Here is a 21,257-nt window from a genome sequence, read left to right on the forward strand (position 1 = left end):
AGAGATGAAAAAACAACCCAAAGATTTATGATTTGACAGTGAAGTTAAATATACATGTATATGCATAAATATCAAAACAGTGCACACATATACAAGTTTAAATTTCCTGAAGATGTCAAACACTACTTGTGCAAACAGCTGCACGCTCTCATTACTTATTTATGGAATTTTGTATGAAGCTAGTCTGCAAGGTTTTTAGGGCAGGAGCTGTTTGTGGATGTCTGTACGTGATTCAGCAAAATAGGCTCCCAACCAGTGATCTGAATGCTGGCATTTATAAATAAAAATAATCTATTTGCAGACATACATGAGAAAAAAATAATAAAATCAGTTCAAATGACAGAGTAAGTAGTGAAGTTCAGAGGGTTTTTTTGCTGCTGTTCATGTCAGTGGGGAATACAGATCCCTGAGCAGTATCCCAACGCAGGCATGCCGTAATCGCGCGTCTTCCTGTTTTTGGACTGCTGTGGGCATTCAGGCCTCTCGCGGTCGAGGAAGGGCGCAGGAGAGCCACCCCCAACTGCGTTCTTGGGCGTTTTGTCACAGCGTCTCTGTGGCTGGGGACAGGCCCACCCTGACACAGGGCTTGCGCACCCAGACCCGCCTGCCCAGGCAGCTGGCCACAGGCTCTTTCCGGAGCTCCGCTTGCTCCTGGGGCTCAGACTGCTCCCGTGGCCCCGCCGCTGAATGACAGAGGCCGCGGCGAGGGGCTCCCCTCCCCGGCTGGCCCCCGGCGCCCGCAGCCCTCGCCCCAGCACCGCTGCGGCGGCGGCGCGGGGCTGCCTCCATTGCGCGCCCGGGCCCGCCCGCCGGCGCCGTTGCCATGGCAGCGGGGGGGCGGGGAGGAGGGAGCCTCGTTGCCATGGCGCTGATCTTGATTGACGTCCTCGCTCAGCCGGCGAGCGGCCGCCCGCTCCCTCCCCCGCCCCCCAGCGGAAGCAAGCGGTCACCTTTGACCCCAGAGCCGTGGCAACGGCGCGGCTCCCGCCCGCCCGCCCTAGCGACGGTTGCCTGGCAACGGGCCCGCGGCGTCGCCGCCCGCCGCCGCCATGGACGCGGCGTCGCTGCCCGTCGCCCTGGACCTGGTGGCCAGCGGCGGCGCGGGGCTGAGCCCGGAGAAGCGGGCGGCGCTGGGGGCCTCGCTGCCGCTCCTGCAGCGCGACTACCGCTTCGAGCGGGTCTGGTTCTGGGGCCGCATCCAGGGCCTCCGCGGCGCCTATTACATCGCCGAGGGGCTGGGCCGCGACTGCGCCGCGCCCCGCAGCCGCCTCTACAGGTGCGGGGGGCTGGTGCCGCGGGCCGGGCCGGGCCGGGCCGGGCCCAGGGGGCCTTGCCGCGTTCTGGGGGGGGGGACGGGACGGGACAGGATGGGACCTGGCAGGGCTTCAGCGCGCCCGTTTGTCACTGACAGCTTGAACTGCGTGGAGTGGAGCCTCCTGCCGCCGGCGAGYGAGGAAATCCTTGCGCAGGCTGAGACGCTGAAGGGCCGTTTCCAGGGGGATCCCTCCTTTGAGTATGAGCTCACTGAGATAAAGGCAGAAGATGCCGAAAAATTAACTGAAGACGGGCAGGAGGTAAATACAACAGAACGTTTCTGAAGGCTCCTCRCTACAGCTGTTCCCCTCTCACACTGAACAGGTTGGGACTGCTGCGCCTCTTTTGTAAGATGCAGCTGATGGGTCACAGAAACAGCAGGATTCCTACTCATTTGCTAATTGGCATTTAATTTGGGCGATTCTGGACAAAATCTCCCACTTGGCAGTAACTCTTCCTTCAGAATGGCTCCACTTGGTGCCMCTGACTGATGCCCTGAAAGTCAGGAAAAGCTGGGTCAGTGTGAACCTAACCTATCTCACATCTGTTAAGAGGGCTGTTCCTGTGACTTGCTCTCTAGTCCTTAGAGTATTAGCTGCAGGTAATGCTCCTTCTAAGATATTTGACTTCAAAAATCTCCCTATTCACTTCAGGCAGAATACACACAGCTTCCTGTCCTCCATCACTGTGTAGCAACAGCTTCTTGATTTAACTCTTACTTCAGTCCTAGAGCTAAGCATGGCTCAGGAATATTCTTAGTCTTCCGCTTTTATGTTGTATTATGCACAGTTGGTACAGATCCTCATTGYAGTGGCTGAGGTTTTATACAGGAACTGCAGATACCATTTTTTATAATTGAATAGACAAGTTAGAAGAAAGTTAATTGAGAACGAAGAAGGGGTGGATGAAGGGAGGGACATTCTGTTCCCCAGTGTAGAATGTCTGTTTCTAGCCACGTTTTCTGTCATRTCTCATGAGAAGAATGTCTGATCTGTGATCTTCCTCTTAGTATTTTCAGGCTCCAAGCTGATGAGTCTGTTGTGGTTTCTATTGTCACCTTGAGTTTATTTTCAGTATAGAAAACAAGGAAAGCCTTGCCTTTAAAATTTGCCTATTTTTCTTTAAAGCCAGTGATCAAGGAGGAGGCCCGCCTTGTAGCTACAGTAGAACAGATAGATAAAGCAGTTGGTATCATCCCCCGGGGTTCATTTGTGAAGACTCCCCTAGGATCTGTGCATGAAAACARAAGCTTTGAAGGTAAATTCTCGTTTTTCTTACAGGATCAGCTGTACTTTGATTGTAAAGGCTGTAAATGAAGACGACTTTCTCTCTCTAGCTGATGTTTTGGTTTCAGGATTATTTTTTTGGTTGGATTAGATGAACAGAGAAGAGAGAGTCCAATGACACTACTGCAATTTTGATTGATGCTGTAGAGCTATGAATATAATCAGGTTCAGGTGCATGATTCAACTCTGGAAGGTGGGAAGAGAGGCACTAATGGCTCTGAGTCATTTAACCTGTAGTTTCATTTGTCTGTGTATAGTTCGTGTCTGTGTTTAGCAATTATAACTGCAGTGATAGGACCATTCTCCATCTAAATACAGGATGTAGCCACATGGGCACAGAGTTGTTCTTGACTGAATGCCCTTCACTTATGTGGGACTGCAGTTAGCATGGTCTGCAATGCAGAGCATCAGTGTGTATTGCCACGCATTTCTGGCAAGTTGGTGGACTTCATGGGATCCACTGGAGAAAGATTGTGATTCTGTCCTGAACTCTGTGCTTTAGAGAAAATAGTAAGATATTATGCAATATAATGTATGTTAGCCCAGCTCATTGTGTTAATAGTCACCAATGACTGTTTGCAGGTCTTTCTTTGACGGAGGCAAAAAAATTAAGTTCCTATTTTCATTTGGCTGAGCCTGTTAACCTGAAGAATAAAACATTGCTGGAAAAGGCTGACCTGGACCCTTCTACAGACTTTCTGGACTCTCTGGAGCATGATATCCCAAAAGGTAAAAAGAGCAGTGTCAAGAGATAGAATGAAAGGGAAAGCAATCTGAGCAGTCTGGGAAACACTGAGCAGGCAACATGCAGGTTACTGTGGAGCTCATATGCTTGGGAAAAGCCCCTGCTAATCTGTAAAGGAACTTTTTTCTTTACTAGACTCTTGTACTTGATTCCTCTTTTAAGAAATATAAACCTTAAGATGGAAAGTCCTAAGCGCATGAGTTGTCATATCCTCACAACAGGTTATCTTCTGACCACAGTAACAGTTCCCTTCTCTGCCAAAGCACCACATTCCCTCCTAACTGCAGTGAAGTCTGTGATAACTGGTGCCCCGATGGGAGGAGGTAACTCCACTAGTGGTAGAGAGAATTTATGTGGTTTAAAGCATTTCACACCTCCCATCCCCCTAGTATTGCTCTCTTTTATCTAAATGGGCTCTCATTAACACTGAACTGATATCTCTGAGAGGCTAGATTCAAACTTTCCTCTGATAAGCTGTGTTAGAAATGCTGTAATGTAATAATCTGTACTCTAGCAATATTACACAGTGTGGAAGGAGAAAAGAGGATGGGCACACAGCAGTGTATMTTCAGTCCATATTCTTTCTAGTCTACTGAACAATTGTTACACGTGTTTTTTAAAGCCTCCAGGGGACAAGACAGGATGTTTCTCTAAAGAGATGTTAGCAGATTGGATTTACRTGGCTGTTTTGCTTCTGGAGCTCTGAGTGGGATCTAGATTCTCTTTCAGAGTGAGAGCAAGTCTTTATGTATCTCACCTAGTCTGCAGTTATGTTCCTTGTTACTGCAGTATGTTTGGGAATAAACATAATTCTACAGAAAAGCATTATACTTATAAAGTAGGAATGATTTGCTATTTGTTTCTAACTGCTTTTTGTTAATTTACTGCATTTTTCTGGTTGGAGCAAAGGAGTTTCACATCCTGCTGTATAGACAGATTTTGGGACACGGTCAGGATTTTGGTTTGCTGTTTTATTCCGATCCTTCAGTAGCTCTCAGTGACAGGTAGAATTGGCTGCAAGGACTGAGAACTGTCAGTGCTGTAAATTGCTTTCCAGACTTTCTCCAAATATATATACATATATATATATACAGATACACACACATACATATGTATATATGTATGTAAAATAAAAATATATATTTGCCCAAACTTTCCTTTGCCAAAAAAGAACTGTGAAAGAATTTAGTGAACTCAGGCCTGAATTCTGAACATTTTTGACTGTTCAGAGTAAAAACAGTGTTAAAATGAAAACTATTTTTCAACTTACTGGGAGTGTCCTTGCTGCAGTCATTTTTTCAAAGGTGTCGTCTGGAGAGACTGCACATTTTTACATATAGTGGCTCATTAAGTTGGCCCTTTTGACTCAAAAAGSAGTATTGCAAGTAGGCTCCTAGATAACTCTTAAAAAATATTAGTGGTGGCTTCATACAACAATTAAGGCGTTGTCACTGTTTATTTTTTTTTCCTCCCTTTTTTTCCTAGTTTTTATGATAGGGAAACTGATTAGTTTTGTGAGGCCTGAAATCACAGAGCCACTGCAACAGGAGGTGAATCTGTAGTGCCTTACATGTTTCTACTAGGAAATGGGCAGCAGGGGCTAAGARCCTGGAAGCTAATTTGCATCACAGAGCTGTTTTTAGCTGCCTTCAGCTGTGATAGGGAATGGCAGCTTCAAAATATTGCAGATCTCATACTGCAGTTCCCCATCTGGTTCACGGACTAGGCAACTGGCAGGTCATGCAGAATATTAGACATGAAGGTGGTGGTTTTGTGGAGGTCTTTCAATCAAATTTGACTTGTAGTTATGTTTTAACCCAGTGGCAGGTAGAAAGCAGGGCTTGGCCATATCACTGGCAAGTTTGGCTTCCYGTAGCAACCTGAGGTCAGTGGAAGTGAGAACCTTTGCCCGCTCTTCAGGGGAAGTCGCTGCTAGTGCAAATCACTTCTTCAATAAAATTACCTCTCAAAGACTACCCAAGCTCAAGTGCAACCGAATGCTTCTTAATGGAAGAGTAAAAGATCGATCATAGTGCCTGTGCAGCTCTGGCTCTGTTGCCCTGCTCTTTTTTGAACTGAACGTGGGGATTGATGGAGTGAAGTTGTCAGGCTAAGGAAGCAAAACAGGAACTGATTACAGGATCAGCAAGACATGTAGCCTCTCTAATTGCATTCTCATATATGCAGATAGGAGCTCTGACATTAAAGACCCACCTATTTAGAGAGCATTGAAGTATTGGTTGCTTGTGAAAATGAAAAAAAAAAAACAGGGGCAGACACAGTCTTTGTGCTGATTTTTATCAGCACAGCTCTGCCAAAGCTACTCGTTCCGGGTTGCAAGGTACTCAAACTGGTTCTTGGATCACTTTCCTTCAGCTCTGCCAATACACGTTAGTCCTGACCAAGAGCGACAACGCTCTTCCTATCGTGCGTTGCACATTCCTATATGCACATTGTGGGCAGCTCAGGCAAATCCCCTCATTTTGGCCTGAAGCATTTCCTGACTTTCGTGTCTTGAGCAGTTATTGTCAGAGCAGAAGTAGGAATTCCCAAATGCATCACAGCATCTAGAATGGTGATTGTAGCTGGAGCTGACTCTGCCCTCAGCAAACATACAAGAAATGGACCAGTAGGTAACCGATATCTGAATGACGCTCCCAGCCTGCATGGGCCCTTAGAATTCCCCTAGCATCTTAGAAGATCTAAAGAACAGAATTGAGAGATTAAAGGCTGATTTTTCCCCCCTATCTGAAAGTAACAGCTCTATTGGAGTAGTTTTCTTATTAATTGTAGACTGAGCATTTGTGATGGCTGTCAAGAAGGTTAACTGTCATAAAATGTATGGTGTGTCATTATAGGAGAGCAGAGGTGTCTTACAGAATAGAAAGTTGGAGGCAGAGAGATGATTTTGTGTGACAGCTGAGAGATGGGAAGAAAGGAAGTTTAAAACTATTGAATAAAGGATACAATGATAAAAGCAAGGAGTTTAGTGCAAGATTGGAAACAACTGGAGTTTTACAACAAAATTCTCTGCAACCCTTATCTTTACAGGTGATTTCTATGGTGATTGCAAGTTCCAGATTATGCCTATGTGTCTATCTATTTGGTTATCTCTGCACTTTAAGAATTCAGAATATGTTGCTACTCCTTGTGATCATACTGGGAGTCTCTCTATTTTTAATTAGCATCTCAGCTCCCAGAGGCAAGTGATTAGGTGAGAATCTTAGCTTTTATTTAAAAAATACATTTTTTCACTATTGCAGAGGGAAGTGGGAGAATGTGAAACCTACCATCTCAAATATCTCAAAGATATTCAGTTTATTTATCCGCTTATGCTCTCTGAGCCAAACTCATGAATTTGAGCGGCCTGATTCATGATTTTTGAACWTGGAGGGTTTGTGATACTGATCTTCTGTCACTACTGTAATGCTTCATTCCGATCCAAATGGCCAGCTGGCCAGAACATTGAAAGCAGGGATCTGTAGGTTTTGCTGGCCATATGTCTGCATTAAAGATAAGCTTGTTTGCTGTAGTCTAAGCAGACAATCTGCTCAACTTTATGCACAATTAGATATAGCCTTTGAGCTGCTGGCAGATTGCCAACATGGTCCTTTCTGTTGCATGGAGTTTGTCACTCTGGCCAATAGCATTTTAGGAACTAGAGTTGTGGCTGTTTTTCATGTGCTTGTAAATAATGGAATGAAATTTGGCAAAGCAAATAGCAATAATTCCTAGCATGCCTGCAGCATTTTCACTTGACCTAATGTGTAAATGTGAAATAGTAATCACTTGACAGGCTGGACATGATAGGGAAAGTGAAAATGGAGGGGGGTGGATGACTTTACTATGACCAMAATATCAGATCAGGCAATGCTTCATTCTGAAAAGGTGAAGGAAAGATTGGAGAAAGCAKAAGGTACTAGTGCAGAATGGAAATCTTGCGAGAAAATAAAATAGGGGATGGAGAATTCAATTCCTTGTTGCTTTCAAACTACAGTTTAGAAGGKCATTAAGCTGACACTGAAGGTTTGTTATAGATTACTGGATCAGATAGATCACTTTGATATGGAGATAAGGGACACCAACTGAGCACTGTTAAAAACTGATGCAGGAAAGGAGCTATGTCAGAGGCAAAGGGAAAGAAAATGGTAGGTAGGAAAAGACATGAATGGAAATAGGATTTTTATGAGAAGATTTTATTCAAAAGTCACGAATCTCAGGCAAGAAATAGCTGCTTTTAGTTGAAAGCCTATTACAATTCATTGGGGATCGAGAGCAGGAATTAGAATTAAAAAAAACAATATAAAAGAAGATGCAGAAAATTTGGAACAGTTAATGATAGATATAAATTAGAGCTTATAATGACTAGAAAATGACAAAGAGAGCCAGGATACCTAGAAAAATCCATGGCTGGCTAGTTTGACAACCGTAGGGAAGAATTTTTCAAGTATATCAAGAGGAAAAGCAATAGTACTGGAAACTGTTACTTAATTATGATAGTAAAATGACTGAAAGGAATGTAGAAGGGAGAAGTGCTCTGTTTCTCKTTTGAACTTCTGGTTTGTATTTGGAAAGAAACAAGAATATAGATGTGCATCATATGAAGATGACAAATATTGTTGCAGTCAGTTTTCAGGCTATTTACTAAGGGAGGGTAGAACTAGGCAACCTTTACTGATGGTCAAAAAATGAAACTGGCAGGGCCAGATAGCTTAATCCTGAAAGCCTTATCTCAGGAGACTTTTGGTATACTTATGATGCTAACTTTTAATAAACCCCAGCATTGCAGAAGTATTCCCCCAAACTGATCCTGATTACTAGTTGAGATTCAGAAATCACTGAATCGMTGTTTCTGGAGGGGTTCAGAAGGGGTTTCAGTAGGGACCAGTGTTGTACTGATACTTTTCAACATGTTTATAAATAATCTAGAGGTAAGGATTGGTGGAAAGACAAATAATGACAAGGAGAGGACAGCCAGAGAGATTCAGTAAGGTGGGTTTACTKAAATGAAATATGCTTTGATGGAGCTAACTGCAAAATCTGTATCTAAGAGCAGGGAGTACAAACCAGACTTGGAGAATTGCATTCTGGAAGCTGTGGCTCTGAAAGGAAATCCAGGCACGTCCCACTCCCCATGAGCTCCCAGTMTGATGCTGAGACTTGAAAGGCTAATACGATCTGTGGATGTATAAACAAGGGCATAGAAAATAGAAATAGGGAGGTGATTTCACTTTTATGTGAAATTTATATATTATCGGTGGAATCAGGACTGGATTACTGTATATCGCAAAACTGGAGAGGTTGCAGAAAAGAGCCTCAAAATGATTCAGGGGCTGCTGAGAGACATAAACAGTTCAATTTGTTTATCTTATGGAAAAGAACACGAGTATGACTGTATCACACTCTGTAAATACTTCATGGAGTTTAAGTATTAGGTACTGAAGGTCTATTTAATATAACAGAGAAAGGCATAACAGGAACCAGCAGCTGGAAATTATAGCCAGAAAAATTGAAATGAAAAATTAGATACAGATTTTAACAGTGAAATGATTACTTACTAGTAAGGACAATGAATGATTCTATGTCTCTTTGTGTCTTAGCATCATGCTGAGCCTCCTTCTTTGAGAGGCATTTTAGTCAGATGCAAATGTAAGTTACTAGTCCCAGACGTGAATAACTGGATGAAATTTAATGGTATGTAGGAACCCAGAACAGATGTTTTCCTGGTCCCGTTGGCTATGGCTGTGGAGGTTGATGTTTAGCTCAGGCTTYTTCATTGTCAGTGACAAGGACACAAAGGTGATCATGGGGTCCKGAGACAGTGAGTGGAGGCGCAGCACTCTCAGGACAGCTGGCTTTGCTTTCTGAACTATGATGCACGAGGGCTTAAAAGGGCACTAAGAAGATTCCTGAATAGTCACTGTCCATTCTGGAGGCTGAACTGAGCTGAGACTTCCTCAGATGGAGTTGCTTCCTCTGTGTAACTCAGGGAGAGATTGCATGGCAGCATCCTAAATGAGCATACAGTGGAAGGATAGATCATAGTTTTGTCCTCCTGTTTTTTCAAGATTTTGCTAGAGGAAGGGGAAAACTGCCTGCGAGTGAGATCATTTCAGCTCCTTTACCACTTTGACTGTGGAGGAGGTAACAACCGCTCAGAAAGTGAAGTATTTTTGGAGTGTTCCTTACACAGCATTACAGACATGGATTTGTGACCATTTCTTTGGACGGATACATTTGGCATCAGCCTTTCCATAAACTTGCTGAACAGTAGCTTGGGTTRAAACACTAACCTCCTGTCCTCTGAGCTTCATTAGCACACACTTTATCAGTGTAGCAAAAGCTGGTGCTTAATGGGCCCTTGAAGATGGAGAGGTTGCATTTTTGAGTGGGAGATAGTGTTTGCTGTTTCCTTTGGCCAGTCTTAAGGGCCATTTTGGTAGCCTCATCACAGCTGCCCCAAAAGCCTAGGTGCTGGGAGGGAGAGGGCCAGGAGACATGAACCTGCTCTATCTCTGTGCATTAACACACCTAATTAACTCCCTTTTGAACCCCCCCATCTCCCCGCAGCGATTAATTCCCTATCAGTCTCTGTCTCCAGCCATTTGAAGAGGCTATGTCTGCAGAGGTATTTACAACCCCCAGCTAGCCAGCAGAGAGCAAGTCGGCCTTGTTATCAGGGCTCTAAGACAAATGGCTGCCTATCTCCCCAATGGCCTTGCAAAATCCAGCAAAGTGCTATGCTGTGCTGGCCACCTACTTTCAGCCAGCCTCCCTTCCCTGCTAACATTTCACAGATGTGACCTGAGCCCTCCCCTTTCATTGCTTAACAATAAGCAGCACCTCCCCAGCTCTGTGAAGCTGAGAGCAAGAGCACTTTACTCCTTAGCCTGCCAAGAGCCACACGGGGACAAGGCTTTTCAAGCTGTCTTACTGAAATACAAACTAAAAGACCCATAATGAATGAGAAAGCAGTGCCGCATTAGTGAGGGGGAAAAAAAAAGAGGTGGCTCAAAATGTAGCTCAAAATAGCTAGTTTGGCTCACAGCTATCCTCATTCTTGGTTAGGAGCAGTGTTCCYGAGGATGGGTGAATCTGTGAAGCTGAGCTGTGATATCCCCTGTGATATCCCATAGTTATTTAACATTTATACAAGTTGTTTTTAAAAACAAGCTTTATAACACAGTGATAGGAGGAATACAGCAGATGAGTGTGGATCGGAACAGTTGGAGGCCTTCAGACATGGGAATCAAACTGAAGAGGTAGCTTAAGGGGTTATTAATGAAAGCAGAGATTTTATCTGATACTTGAATTTCTTTTAAAACTGAAATCAGACGTTTGTAGGAGTAATTTTAGGATGGCTGTATCTGCTGCCTTCCAGCAGGGTGCACTATGGTGCCAGCCTTCTCAGTGCTGAGTGTAGAAAAGGAAACCACAGAAAAGTAATACRAGAAAGAAAAGCACTGAGAAGAGCATCAGATTGAGTCAAAGGTGAGGCCAGAGTTCCCAGACTGTGTGTGGTATATTGACCTCTTGAACTGTAGGTATGGAGAAGAGACTCTGTCCCTTCCAAGCTTACGCACTGAACTCTTCGAAAGCTTTCTTAACATCTTCAGTGGTCACACATGTGCGATAGACATAGATAAATAGATGTTTCCTTCCTTCCTCAAAGGTAGATACATTCATCCTTTTTGCTAGTGATGTGTGGGGACTGTGGAGCCTATAGAGTCCATCAGGACCACTCTCTCACTGACCCAGGAGAGTTGCCTGGGAGCAATATGCCATGTTCCCCCTGCAGCTGGGGTGCTGCCAGCTCAGGAGTTCAAGATTAGACTGGAATCTCTCATGAGGCAGCACAGCAGGAGGACTCCAGAGCCAGCTAGTATTATAGCTTTTGACTGGCTGTCTGTGGACTGCCTTGATTTCTGGAAAGAAGTCTGTTTACCTTGGGCTTTGTATCTATGGGTAATAAAGCAGTGCATTCACTGCTTCTGGGTCCTAGGCCTATATCACTTCAGGGGTCTTGTTTAGTCAGAGGCCTTGGATGAGTTTATACTGGAGCAGGGCTGCCCATCAACTGAGAGCTGTGGTGGAGTCTTTTGCCCTCCTGACTGCTGCAGTGAAATAATCAAGACAGAAGCAGAGTCTTTTCAGCAGCTTTCCAGGGATTGTATTAAAAGTTTATTCTTCCTCAGTAAAAGAAAGCACTGCACAGCCTGTCTCCATTTCAATTCTTGGTTCATTGGACATGAAAAGGGAGATGAACTTCTTGCTGAACTGATGGGAAATGCAGGTAAAGCCTCTTAGAACCAGAAGATGTAGTTTTATCACCACATCAGTCAACCTTGGACTAAACCTTTTTTCTAGGGAATGATGAAAAATTACTCGAAGTGGAAAGCCCAGGGCAGCTTCTGTATTACCAGAGGTCAGAAGGAGCCCTAACTGGGTCAGTTCTTGATAGGAACAATCTCTTGCTGGAAGGGCTCTACAGAAGTGGCAGTTCCTGCCTGCTGAGCAGGTGTCAGTGCCAGCCCTGTGTACAGCTTTCCCTTGCTGTTTGCTGCTCCTTTGACTGTAGGGAGGGAGTCAACAGGCATTATCTTGTTTGCTGCACACAAATACCATATGGGTTGAGATTCAGCGTGCTGAAGAGGTATGTGGCTGCATGGAGAGGGAAAAGGCTGAGGGACGGTTGATCTATGRGTATATTTGTACAGCAGTTGTGCTGTGGAGAGATATCCAGGCTCTCCCAGGTACTAGAAGATGCTTAGCCATCTTTAATGTTCAGAATTAGCTTAAATATCAGTACAACTAGCTATACTGTATGGATACGCTCTGTGTGTAGGTCTCCTCAGAAACTGKTAAACTCTACAGGTAATTTGGGCCATAATTCATGCTGATCTGCATGCAACTGCATCTACAGTTTATGATCCATACCGTCTGTTCCTTGTCTTAAGGCCTTTTAACTAGTCCTACTAATTTGATGATGAGGTAAGACGTCTAACTCAGGCAGTGACAGGGTTTGCGGCCTTGCCSCTCCTACAAGAGTGTGATTTGGATGTGCTGTAAGCGTTCAGTGGATTTTGAATCCTGGCATCGCCTGCTTTGTGTTCTCACAGAATTCAGAGATCGATGTGAGGTTCTTTGCCCTTAATCCAGCCCCTTCATCACTGCGTCCTCAAAGTGGGCAGTGCATTGTGATCAGGAGAAGCAGAATCTTACAAGGTAGCTGTAATCTCCTCTGAGAGTCAGACAGATATTCTCCCTTGGTTAAGAAAGTGACAGTGACCGAAAGCTCTAGGGGGAAGAAGGCTAGAACAAAGCTGTCTATTGCATCCTTTCATCAAACTGTTAATCTTTCTTTCAAAGACATCACATTTGTTTGGTGACAAAAGCCCCAAAGAAGCTGAATTGAGCTTGAAATCCTGTAGCAAGATTTAGAGGAAGCGTCTTTCATTCAGAGCAAGGAGGGGCGAGAGACTCCCTCTTTTTCTTCCTACTAACCAATGGGCTCACAGAAGTCCACGAAGGTGACGGATTAATGCAGGGGCTCCCCAGGTAGATGCTACGTGACTCCTGGCACGCTCCAAAAACGTTTCCACAGCGACCAGCTGAACAAGAAATATGGAGTGTGACAGGATCCAGGGGAAACCTGCAGTTTGGAAGGAGGGTGCTTTACCACTCCGAGATTTCTGAATCTACTACAGAAGACACAAGATACAGTAATCAGCATTGTAGTTGTCAGAATTCACATAGATGGGATTTTAATCAGCTTTTCCCACTCCTCATAAGTTTTGATTGTATATTGTCTTGCTGTTTCCTCTAGTGCAAAGCCCCATTCCAAATCCTTGTTCCAGATGCTTTCTGTGCAAAATCTGCATTTCTCTCTCGCTCTTTTTTTTTTCCTTTAAAGAGAAAGAAGAACTAGTGAGAGAAAGAATTCTAGCTCTGTTCTGATTATCAGATGGATTTAGGACCAGAGGGCTAACTAACTGRCTGTAAAGGAGGCTGTACTTTGATGTGCATTACTTTTGTGCTAGCTTTTTCAGCCCTTCCTATCCTCTGCTTTTTATTTATGCCTGTGCATTATCCCTTCTCTTGTGTTGGCATTGCTGGCTGTGCAGCCAAATTCCAGCTGGAAAAATAACTCTTTATTTTTGGCTAGACTATTTTTCAGCCAGATCATTTCTCTGACCTGTTTCACTGAGCAATAAGCAAACACKTTTGTGGTGTCTGTGGTGATTTTGGAGGGAAAAAGTGTTTGAGGGCAGAGGCTGTTTCAACTGGTTTAGGCTGCAGTGTTGTCAAATGTCTAACTGTGGCCTGTATTTTACCCAACACTGTAAGACACCTGAATACTATGAATCTGGGACAGCATTGCAGCCCCAGAGTCTGTCTTGTCAGGAGGAAGCAGGTACTTTGTGCGTAATCAAAAGGCCTAGACCTGTCTTTATCGTTCTTGCTGCAGAGAAGTACCCAGTAGGAGAGGAAAATGGAGAGAAAAAGCCTCTGAAGTGAGATTATTTTACTCAGAGGTTTGGGCATCGTTGTATTTGTTTAAAAATGTGGCAGGCATTAGGACCATGCAGGAGCTTGTTGGCAGCATCTGACTGTTTGTAAGCTCTACTTTCCTGGCTCTGGTGGCTTTTTAAAATAGTTTTGAACCTGCAACCAGTCTGTGTTTTTATTTAATTATTATTAAATAGTTATACAGGGAATTGGAAATATTGACAGCAGTGTTAACATATGGGGTGCAGGTGGTGYGTCAGGCAAGTAAAAGAAATTTAGTTTGCAGCCAGAAAGTGGCATGAAGGGGTTTGAGCCCCACATAGAGTGTTTAGATGTATCCTTATGGCTGGTAGGCTGTGCATGAAATGTCTGGTGTGGTGAAATTTGTTAAAAACCAGAGCCCGGTGACCTTTCCTTGCAGCTGCTCTGCTTTGCAATTTGTCTTTGTTCCTTGCAGACAGCAAATTAAGAGTAGGAAGCTCTCCCCAGTGTAGGATTTTTCTGTTGGAGGGAAATAGAGGCTAAATCCCATGGGTGTAGTGTAGCCTTGTCAGAGCTAAGTGCTTCGGGTCAAGCAGCCAAGCGACGACAGCTTTTGCAAAGGGAAGTGATTGTGTTGCCCCTCTCTGGGTATTAATATTTGTCTGGTAACCCAGTGCTTTGCTTTCAACCAGGACTGACTGTAGTAAGATATGTTATAGCATGCTCTTGCTGCAGTGTGTTGTTAAGTGGTAAGTGCAAATATGCTGTAGCTGGTTTTCCCTTGGGAYGTTTCTTTCTTTGAAGAGGAATTGATATTGTCACTTTTATGATCCTGTGTGAGGTTTTGGGACACAAAGCCTCAGTATCAGACTGTTTAGGTTTAAAAGCTGTTTCTTCTCAAGTGTGCTCCAAAATGAGGCATTGCTGAATCACCTCCAAAGCAGCGATGTTATGAGAGGTCATACTGAAAGTGGACCAGTCATGGCAGAAAAGTTCTGAGAACAGCCCTCTTAAGACTTTTGTTTAAAAGCTAATATCACACGCACCCCATTGCCTCTGTGAATTACAAGGATCAGCCTGTAGCTGAGAGAGACGTGGGGGATGAGACAGGGATTTCTATCAGCGACTGGAAAGGAAGAAGAAGCTGAGAAGGAGGTTGACTTTTGAAATTCAGCCCTGGTGTCCTGGGAGCTGTTGAAGGGCCATAAAAAAGCCAGTGGCTTAACACTGGGTGAGCATCAMGATCTTCAAAGCACTTTCTTGTTTGGGAAAGATGTAAGGAACTCCCCAGAATTCCTGCCTGTGTGTGGAGGGGTGGAGGCTTCAGTCTGCTCCAAAGAGGGAATAGGAAGCTCCAGATCTTCATCCAGCAGATATTTTTCCCATGCTCTTTCCTCCCACACAGCAGCTCCCTCCCTTCCCTTCTGGAGCAGCGACAGGCAATAGTTTCAGCACAGACAGTGCTTGGCTTACTTAGGTTTGCTGGGTGCAGCTTAAGAATTAACTTGCTTTTTTTTTTAAAAAAATATTTTGAAGAACAGAAACCTTACCAGAGCAGTGTTACTGTGAATAATCTCTAGCGTGAGAGCAATGACCTATAGTTCCTTGTGCCTTAGCAAGCTTTGCCTGATGAGCAAAGCACTGGGGAGTTAACCCTGCTKCCTGGTTTAGGGACAATACAGGCTACAGCTCACACTTAGATGTAACCTAAAAGCAGTATTTAACTCTAGGAAAGCTAGCTCATACTTGACATCTCCTAGTTCTCCTTGCATTTCTTTCCAATGCAAATGATAGTTATTTTAATTCTTTAGTTTCCTGACAATTTCTATCTAGACGTCTTGGTGCCCATTACAGACTGATGCTCTGAACTTCTCATCTCAGTCTCCAAGTAAGAAACATCTTGCCTGACACAGAGGTAATGATGAGTGCAGGGACTGTCCTGTGGTACACTGGGCCAACGTAACAAAGAATTAGATCCTAGCATCTTGCTTCTGCATTTTTATATTAATTCCCGATGTGTATGTTCCTATGCAATGACCTTACTCTAAGAGCTATTTGTAAAAGTAGGAAAGTAAAAAATGTGGGATAACTGCAGCACATAATTTTCCTAATTTTCCTGAGCCCTTTTTATATTGTATTATCAGATGAGTATCTAAGGCCTTTTCTTGAAAGATAAAATTTTTTTATGAAATATTGAAGGATTAAGAATTTGAGGATTTTTAAAAGCTATTATTTTGTACTGTTCATTAACTACTGATTAAAGTACTTTTAAGGTGATTTATGACATGGCTATTAAAAACTCCTACAAGAAGAGGTGGGCCTGAAAAARCATTTTGTTGTTTGAAGATGATGAAGTTTGAGTTGATTGTCTCATGAGTTCAGAATTAACTTTGTTACCTGAAACATTTCCTTGAATGCTGCTAACATGGTAAAGTATGGTAAAAATTAGTATCTGAGATACTAGGCTGTAATTCACCTGAACTTTAAAGAAAAGGATCAAAACCAGCAGCTAGATTGCAGAGCTTTTTTCTGGTATCTTCTTAGAAGGCAGACACCAGCACTGTTTATCAACTTGCAGTGTCTGAATGGGTTTTGTGCAATGCAGGAGTCCACTGTGGAGAAGTGAAGTGAATAAATCACCATTGATAACTGGATGAGAGAAATTACCCTAGTGGTCTGGTTAGTAAAAGATAGAAGGTGGCATTGCTGCTGCTGTTTGGCTGTGCAGATTAAGTAACAACTCTAAGACTGGTCATCATCATGGCTGAAAACAGAATGTAAGTGGAAATGACATTATAGTTGCAGGCAGTWCCTTATAATTCTTCCTGTTTCCAGCCAATGTTGCTTTGGCCCTGTTGGGATTAGTGTTGAGAAAGCTTTTTTTTTTGTTTGTTTTTTGTTTTGCTTTTTGTTTGTTTGTTTGTTCAGGTCCTCATTTCACAGGAAGTGTTACTGTGCAACATCAGCAAAACTATCTAAGTTTGCATAGAACTAGGTGCAGAATCAAGGATCAGAGTTAGACCTGGAGTGTATAGTATAACACCTTAACATTCTCCAGAGGTCTCACATTTGTCAAATGGCAAACTTGAGCCCTTTGAGAACTTGYATCTTGGACAAACTGCAGGGAAGTGAAGCAGCTGCACATCACAGCTTTTGGAGATCTAGCATAAAAGTGAATAGAGCTGTCTTCAATTACATCTGTCCATTCTTGCCAGGTGTGAGGGTGTAGGGGAAGTTCCTTTGATCAGTGATCAGTAAAGAGCTGATGAATACTCCACAGAGATGGATAAGCCTGTGTGACACTGGGCATGTGCTCTGAGGAGACCATGGACTTGTACTATATTGCCTCAGAGCCTAGATACGGGGATTTAATCAAGCTGAAATTGGTGTTCCACCTTCTCTGTGAATTTGTCCAGCGAAAAGAAGTCTGAATCCAGATATAGTTCCTGAGAGCATTAATATCCCTATTTTCCCTCTCAGTTGTCATCCTCCAGGCATTTAATTTTGTTCTTTGAGTGTAACTAGTTTGAGGCRGAGGGTTCATCATTATCTATTTTTATAATAGAGTACATCTCTCTTCAACAAGCTATCACATGTAAATAGGCTGCTAGATGCTTTCAGTATGTTCGGAGGTGTTAACAAACTGGGTAATCCCTGTAGGCTTTCACCACCCAGCAAGGCACAGCTCTGKCCTAGAGTTGCCTCTTGGTGGACAGGTCCAAAATCAAACACAGTAAGAGTTCTTCATTCCACTAGCTTCTTGTCAGAGAAACTATTCCGAAAGTTTACAGCCCTCCTTGCAAACCAATGTGTAAAATGGCAGCAAGAACCATGGGTATTTGGGTGAAGGACTAGCAGATCAGTTCTGCAGGTTGAAACTGCAAGAACCCTGCACTGAAAGAGAACTCAGTTCAGTGTTCAAAGGAGAAAGGGACAAGTTAGTTGTCACACTTACTTACAGTCAGATCTGTTTGCTTGCTGCTTGTTTCCCAGTATCTCCAGGCACAGTTTAGCCACTAGCAAATGATGAAAATTGTAGAGGCAAAGTTCAAGAAGCTGTTTGAAAGCTTGGATTTTGACAGCAGATGGCTGTAGTGCTTCAGTCACTGGCTGATCGCTTTGTAGTGAACTGTTCTTCTACCTATTTTTCCACACTATCCAAGAAGTGAAGTTTCTGAAGAACATGCAGATTTTATAGGAGACTCAATCAGTCGGTCAGAATTTGTAATTGCAATCTAGAGTTGGTAGTGGCTGAACCATATTTGTATTTATTCCAGATATGACAAAGATGCAGTCGAGCTYGTGTTCATACGAGTGGCAGTGGAGACTGCATGGGAGACTTACGGGTGCCTTGTTTGTGAAACCGGTGTTTGTGAAGTCGCTAGCTCATACTTTAAATAGGCCCTGAGCAAAGAATGTCACAGTGCAGGGGAAGTGCAAAGATGGCGTACACCTGTCCWGATTCTGCCCCATATTAAGTAGTGCTTTGGTTTACTGCAATTCCAGCTGTTTATCTTTAGTGGAAACATGGAGTGGAATGAGTCAGAAATAAGCTCTCCAAAGCTGAAATCTCTTGAGTCTTTAAAGACTGTGAATGTTTCCTTTGTGCTTTTATATTGCAGCCAGAATCAGTTTGTCAGAAAGTTCAGTGACTGTCCCAGAACGTAGGGGTTCTTGCTGTTCATTTAGCATTTTTGGTGCCAAACTGAAGAGGGTTTTTTAAAGACTAACAGGTCAAAAATGACATAGGAATTACGTTGCTTGTATTTATGAGATAATAAATCTCATAAATGCATTATGCATAAATAAATCTAATAAATCCATTTCCCTTCGCCTTCCCCTCTCAATTCGCCTCCCTCAGGCCCTCAACTATTGTAGTTTGCATTCTAGCTGGATAAGAGACTACATGTGCTGCTGTGAGTGTGCAAAAGCCCAAGGCTAAACAAACACTGATTGCCCAGCTAGCTGCTGCTGCCTCTTGGCTATCAGGCGAGCCAGACTGTGCTTCCTCTCAGCTACTGGCAGACCAAACAAATAGCTTTGGGAGATACAGTCAAGCCTGTCCTGTGGAGACCTGTTGGAGGAACTTGCTGCATATAAGCCCTTCAGTGCCCTTTCTCAGATATGACTAAAATTGGCCAAGAGTCAGAAGTTCCTGGGAGGGGGAGGACTGGCAGCTGACAGCGATCACAAAAGCCCTTCCCCAGGCTAAGCATGACATGAATAAGCGTGAGTCACAGCATGAATTGATGAGCCTAAAATTATCTACAAGGATGAATACTGCCTAACTGGCCCAATATATTATGGGGTTTTTGCTTATTCTGGAAGTAGCAGTTCTGGCTTTGGGTACAGATAGGCTCACAGCTGGACTCTAAGCCAATAGTAACCTAACAGCTCCAACTGCAGTTTTAGTGATTTAGGCCTGGTGCTTTTGCTTTTAGATGAAGGAGATTCAGCAGGAACCTTCTTCCCTACATTTTACCCTCTAGCTGTTACTGGTTTGGTGCTGAAGCTCGTATTTTCTTCTCCTGGCAGTTCCTTGCCCTTAGTGTGAAGCCAAGCTGATACTCCTGCCCTCTCCCCTCCGGCATTGTTCCCAGGCTGTCATGTCAAGTGCAAAACAAATACTCAGTGGCTCAGAGCTCCTTGCATCCAGGAGAAATTGCATTTTCGTGCTGGCTCAGAACCTTCTCTGCAGAGCCAAAGCAATATTAACACTGAAACTAATCCCTTTGCCCTTACCACACACACCCTTTTCAACGTTGGAGCCAAAAAAGACTGAAGAGAATTAACCTTTTCTGTAAATTTCTGAGATGGGAAATACCCTGTTTTTAACTTTCTCTTCTTCTCTCTTTTCCAGTACCTGCATCAGGGAAACTAATCTTCCTTGGGGCAGGAAAGTGCCTTCTTCCTCTTTCCTCTACTAATACTATGAGTTTATTTTGAGAACAAGTTTTTAATGTGTATCTGTTTGCCCAGGACTGCCATATAGCTTGGACAGCCTATTAGCTAGACCAAGCAGATTGTAGAGCTTGTCAGAGTAACTGTTGCCTACTCTCAAGAGTAGCCAAGAATAGCTGTTCTTACTCCTAGGGATAAAGTATCCAAGTCTGGAGCTTCAAGGGTCTGTCCCTTCCTGTGATGCATACCACATTACCATCATAGCTGTGGGAATACGCTGCTGAGTGGAGTAGAAATAAACATCTAGAAATAAGAGGGCAGCCTATAATGCTGAAGTGACAAAAGAGAAAGGACATCAAAATTCCTGGTCTCTTTGACTTGACTCTTTTCCGCTGTCAGAAGCTCCACTGTACTGATGCAGCCTTGCACATTATTAACTAGTCAGGCAGAACCTACCACAATCCTTGCTCCCGGAATGCTGCTTCTCTCTCTTTTTCATTGACTTATTAGCACTTTCTCATACAGGCTCCTGGACTGTCCAGCTAGAGAAGGGAGGCGTCGTGGTGGTGTTGAGGAGCCTGCTGTGGCTGGGATTGACATTCTACCATGTCCCAATGACCAAGCAATATGGCTATGTCTACTTTGGCACTGGTGAGAAGAACTTAGATCTGCCCTTCATGCTGTAACTCTGCTGCCTCAGCTGATGACTCAAGAGTGTTTAGATGTTATCCTTTGAGATATGTGTTTATTGCTTATTCTAATAAATACATGAAACCTCTGCACTTTGAACAGGACTTTTTTTTTTGTCTGGACTCTGGCCTTGATTGTTTCTAGGGACTTCACTGTGTGCAATCCTCCCTCAACTCCACAGTGAATTCCCTGTAATGTGTCAGTGAAGATCCTTTAGATAGTAATGATATTTCTTCCAGGAAGAGCAGAGCCCTAGGTCAGAAATCAAACCTAGGCCATCTGTCCGAGAACAAAGATGCCACGCTTACAGAAAAAAGTAATTTGGAGGCAACATGAATGACTGCCTGCTGTCACCCATGAATGCCAAACAAAAATAGAGTTTCTGCCTTGGAGTCAGAGGAGAAAGCTGATGCATACTCTTGAGGGTTCTATACTAAACCCTGACATCCAGAAATGTGTACTAGAGAGATGGGTATATTGTTTTTCAGATGTTAGGCTTCACCAAAATTAGAGGGGTCTTTCCAGCTCATGGCAGAAAACATTATTGTAGAAACAAATTTAACTGTGGGCATCACCTGGTTGTTTGCAAAACCTGCTCAGATTTGTTTCAAGGCAATCGTTACCCAAGGACTTTTCCGTTAATAAAAGTCACTGAGTAGAACTACTGGGACTAGAAGACATAAAAAAAGTTCTGTGTGAGCAGGAGAAGAAAGAAAGATCTTTTCCATTCTGAAGGACTGTAGGTTTCAAAGCTTCACAAAATAGAGAGGGTCAGCCAGAGATTTTATCTCAGTATAATTAATGAAGTGTTGGCTCTGTCTCCCAAAGTC

General features: G+C 43.6%; 1 protein-coding gene across 2 annotated transcripts; it reads left to right on the forward strand.

Moving 5' to 3' along the window:
• The first annotated feature begins 1,018 nt into the window (after nucleotides 1–1,018).
• On the forward strand, nucleotides 1,019–20,526 carry RSPH9 (radial spoke head component 9). 2 transcript variants are annotated; one of them, XM_085320191.1, is made up of 5 exons: nucleotides 1,019–1,276; nucleotides 1,412–1,574; nucleotides 2,442–2,571; nucleotides 3,183–3,329; nucleotides 20,263–20,526. In XM_085320191.1, exons 1-5 carry the CDS (start codon nucleotides 1,050–1,052, stop codon nucleotides 20,421–20,423), a joined length of 828 nt encoding a protein of 275 aa, XP_085176317.1. In that variant the 5' UTR covers nucleotides 1,019–1,049; the 3' UTR covers nucleotides 20,424–20,526. The 2 variants fall into 2 exon arrangements, with proteins under 2 accessions (XP_085176317.1, XP_085176326.1); XM_085320200.1 differs by having other exon boundaries at nucleotides 19,697–20,355.
• Nucleotides 20,527–21,257: the final 731 nt, after the last annotated feature.

This window comes from Rhea americana, unplaced genomic scaffold (genome assembly GCF_003343005.1).
Source record: "Rhea americana isolate MKP2758 unplaced genomic scaffold, rheAme1 scaffold_119, whole genome shotgun sequence".
Taxonomy (NCBI): Eukaryota; Metazoa; Chordata; class Aves; order Rheiformes; family Rheidae; genus Rhea; species Rhea americana.